General features: G+C 47.5%; 1 protein-coding gene across 1 annotated transcript; it reads right to left on the reverse strand.

Annotated features, from left to right (window-relative positions):
- Nucleotides 1-917: 917 nt before the first annotated feature.
- Nucleotides 918-1,840, reverse strand: si:dkeyp-72a4.1 (uncharacterized protein LOC100148058 homolog; the record flags this gene model as incomplete). Its single annotated transcript, XM_034865198.1, has 3 exons — nt 1,451-1,840; nt 1,264-1,382; nt 918-1,059 (listed from the first exon to the last, which is right to left on the reverse strand). Coding segments are annotated over exons 1-3 (322 nt in total), but the record flags the coding sequence as incomplete, so codon positions are not given.
- Between the last annotated feature and the right edge of the window lie 95 nt (nt 1,841-1,935).

Consider the following 1,935-nt stretch of genomic DNA (forward strand, 5'->3'; position numbering starts at 1 on the left):
TAATATTTTAATCTCTACTTATAGAGCCTTGCATGGTCAGGCTCCGGCTTCCATCCAGGATCTACTGCAAGCCCCCCCACACTCCTGGTCTCTTTCTGAGGTCCTGACCTTTAACTGTCACCAAAACACATTTTAAAACCAGAGGTGACCGAGCCTTTTCTGTGATGGCTCCAAGGCTCTGGGACTCTCTCCCTTTAGCTTTGAGAGCTTTGGATTGTGTGGAATCTTCTAAAAACACCTGAGACATATTTTTAGACGAGCTTTTAACGAGCAAAGAGGCTCAGTATTTTATCTGTTAATGTTTTATTTAGTTTTTACTGTGAAGCTCTTTCTGACCCTTTTTGTCTGTGAAAGGTGCGCTATAAATAAAGTTTACTTACTTACTACACACACACACACACACACACAGACACACACACACACAGACACACACACACTCACACACACAAACACTCACACTTACACTCGCACACACACTCACAGACACACACATCAACAGAAAACATATTTTTCTTACCGTCTTCAAATTTAGCGTCAAAGTCCATCTGCTTGTCGGTCTGCCTGTCTGTCTGTCTGTCTGTCTGCCTGTCTGTCTGCCTGTCCGTCTGTCTGTCTGTCTGCCTGTCTGTCTGTCTGCTTGTCGGTCTGCCTGTCTGTCTGTCTGTCTGTCTGTCTGTCTGTCTGTCTGTCTGCCTGTCTGTCTGTCTGCTTGTCGGTCTGCCTGTCTGTCTGTCTGTCTGTCTGCCTGTCTGCCTGCCTGCCTGTCTGTCTTTCTGTCTGCCTGTCTGTCTGTCTGCCTGTCTGTCTGTCTTTCTGTCTGCCTGTCTGTCTGTCTGCCTGTCTTTCTGTCTGCCTGTCTGTCTGTCTGCCTGTCTGTCTGCCTGTCTGCCTTTCTGTCTGTCTGTCTGTCTGTCTGCCTTCTTCTGCAGCTGTAAATCCCTTCTTGACCTCCTTACCTTTGTGGGCGGGGCCAGGAAGTGATGAGGTCACATGGAGGCTGTATCTTAGCAACCAGACGGCGCAGGTCGCCGCCCTCTCGGCCAGAAGCAGAGGATGAACCTGAAGAAGAAGAAATATGATTGAAAGTATTAATCTGGAAGATGTTAATGGAACAATAGGTGTGTGCGTGTGTTTGTGTGTGTGTTATAGGGTGGAGGGGTGTGTGTGTGTGTTATAGTTGCGTGTGTGTGTGTGTGTCTTTGTGTGTGTGTGTGTGTGTGTGTGTGTGTGTGTGTGTGTGTGTGTGTGTGTGTGTGTGTGTACCTCCAGGTTGTTGAGCATCAGTAACTGGGCTTCAGACAGGATGCAGAACATCTGAGTCCAGACACCAGGCTCCGCCCTCCGACCACAGGACAGCCAATGGATGGAGGTGCTCCTCAGCTCTGTGACATCATCACAACAACATCATATTCACCATATACTGACCAATCACATTCATCCATCAACTCACCAATCACTTTCATCCATCCCATGTGTTGACATCTGGACAGATGTTTCACCAACTCCTCCATCGCAGAGAGAGACTGGAGAGACAGACAGGCAGACAGACAGGCAGATAGATAGACAGGCAGAAAGACAGGCAAATGGGTAAACAGTGAGACAGGTAGACTCACAGACAGGTAAACAGTGAGACAGGTAGACTTACAGACAGGTAAACAGTGAGACAGGTAGACTTACAGATAGGTAAACAGTGAGATAGGTAGACTTACAGACAGGTAAACAGTGAGACAGGTAGACTTACAGACAGGTAAACAGTGAGACAGGTAGACTTACAGACAGGTAAACAGTGAGACAGGTAGACTCACAGACGGGTAAACAGTGAGACAGGTAGACTCACAGGCGGGTAAACAGTGAGAGAGGTAGACTTACAGACAGGTAAACAGTGAGACAGGTAGACTTACAGACAGGTAAACAGTGAGACAGGTAGACTTACAG

Source organism: Etheostoma cragini, unplaced genomic scaffold (genome assembly GCF_013103735.1).
Source record: "Etheostoma cragini isolate CJK2018 unplaced genomic scaffold, CSU_Ecrag_1.0 ScbMSFa_1000, whole genome shotgun sequence".
NCBI lineage: Eukaryota > Metazoa > Chordata > Actinopteri > Perciformes > Percidae > Etheostoma > Etheostoma cragini.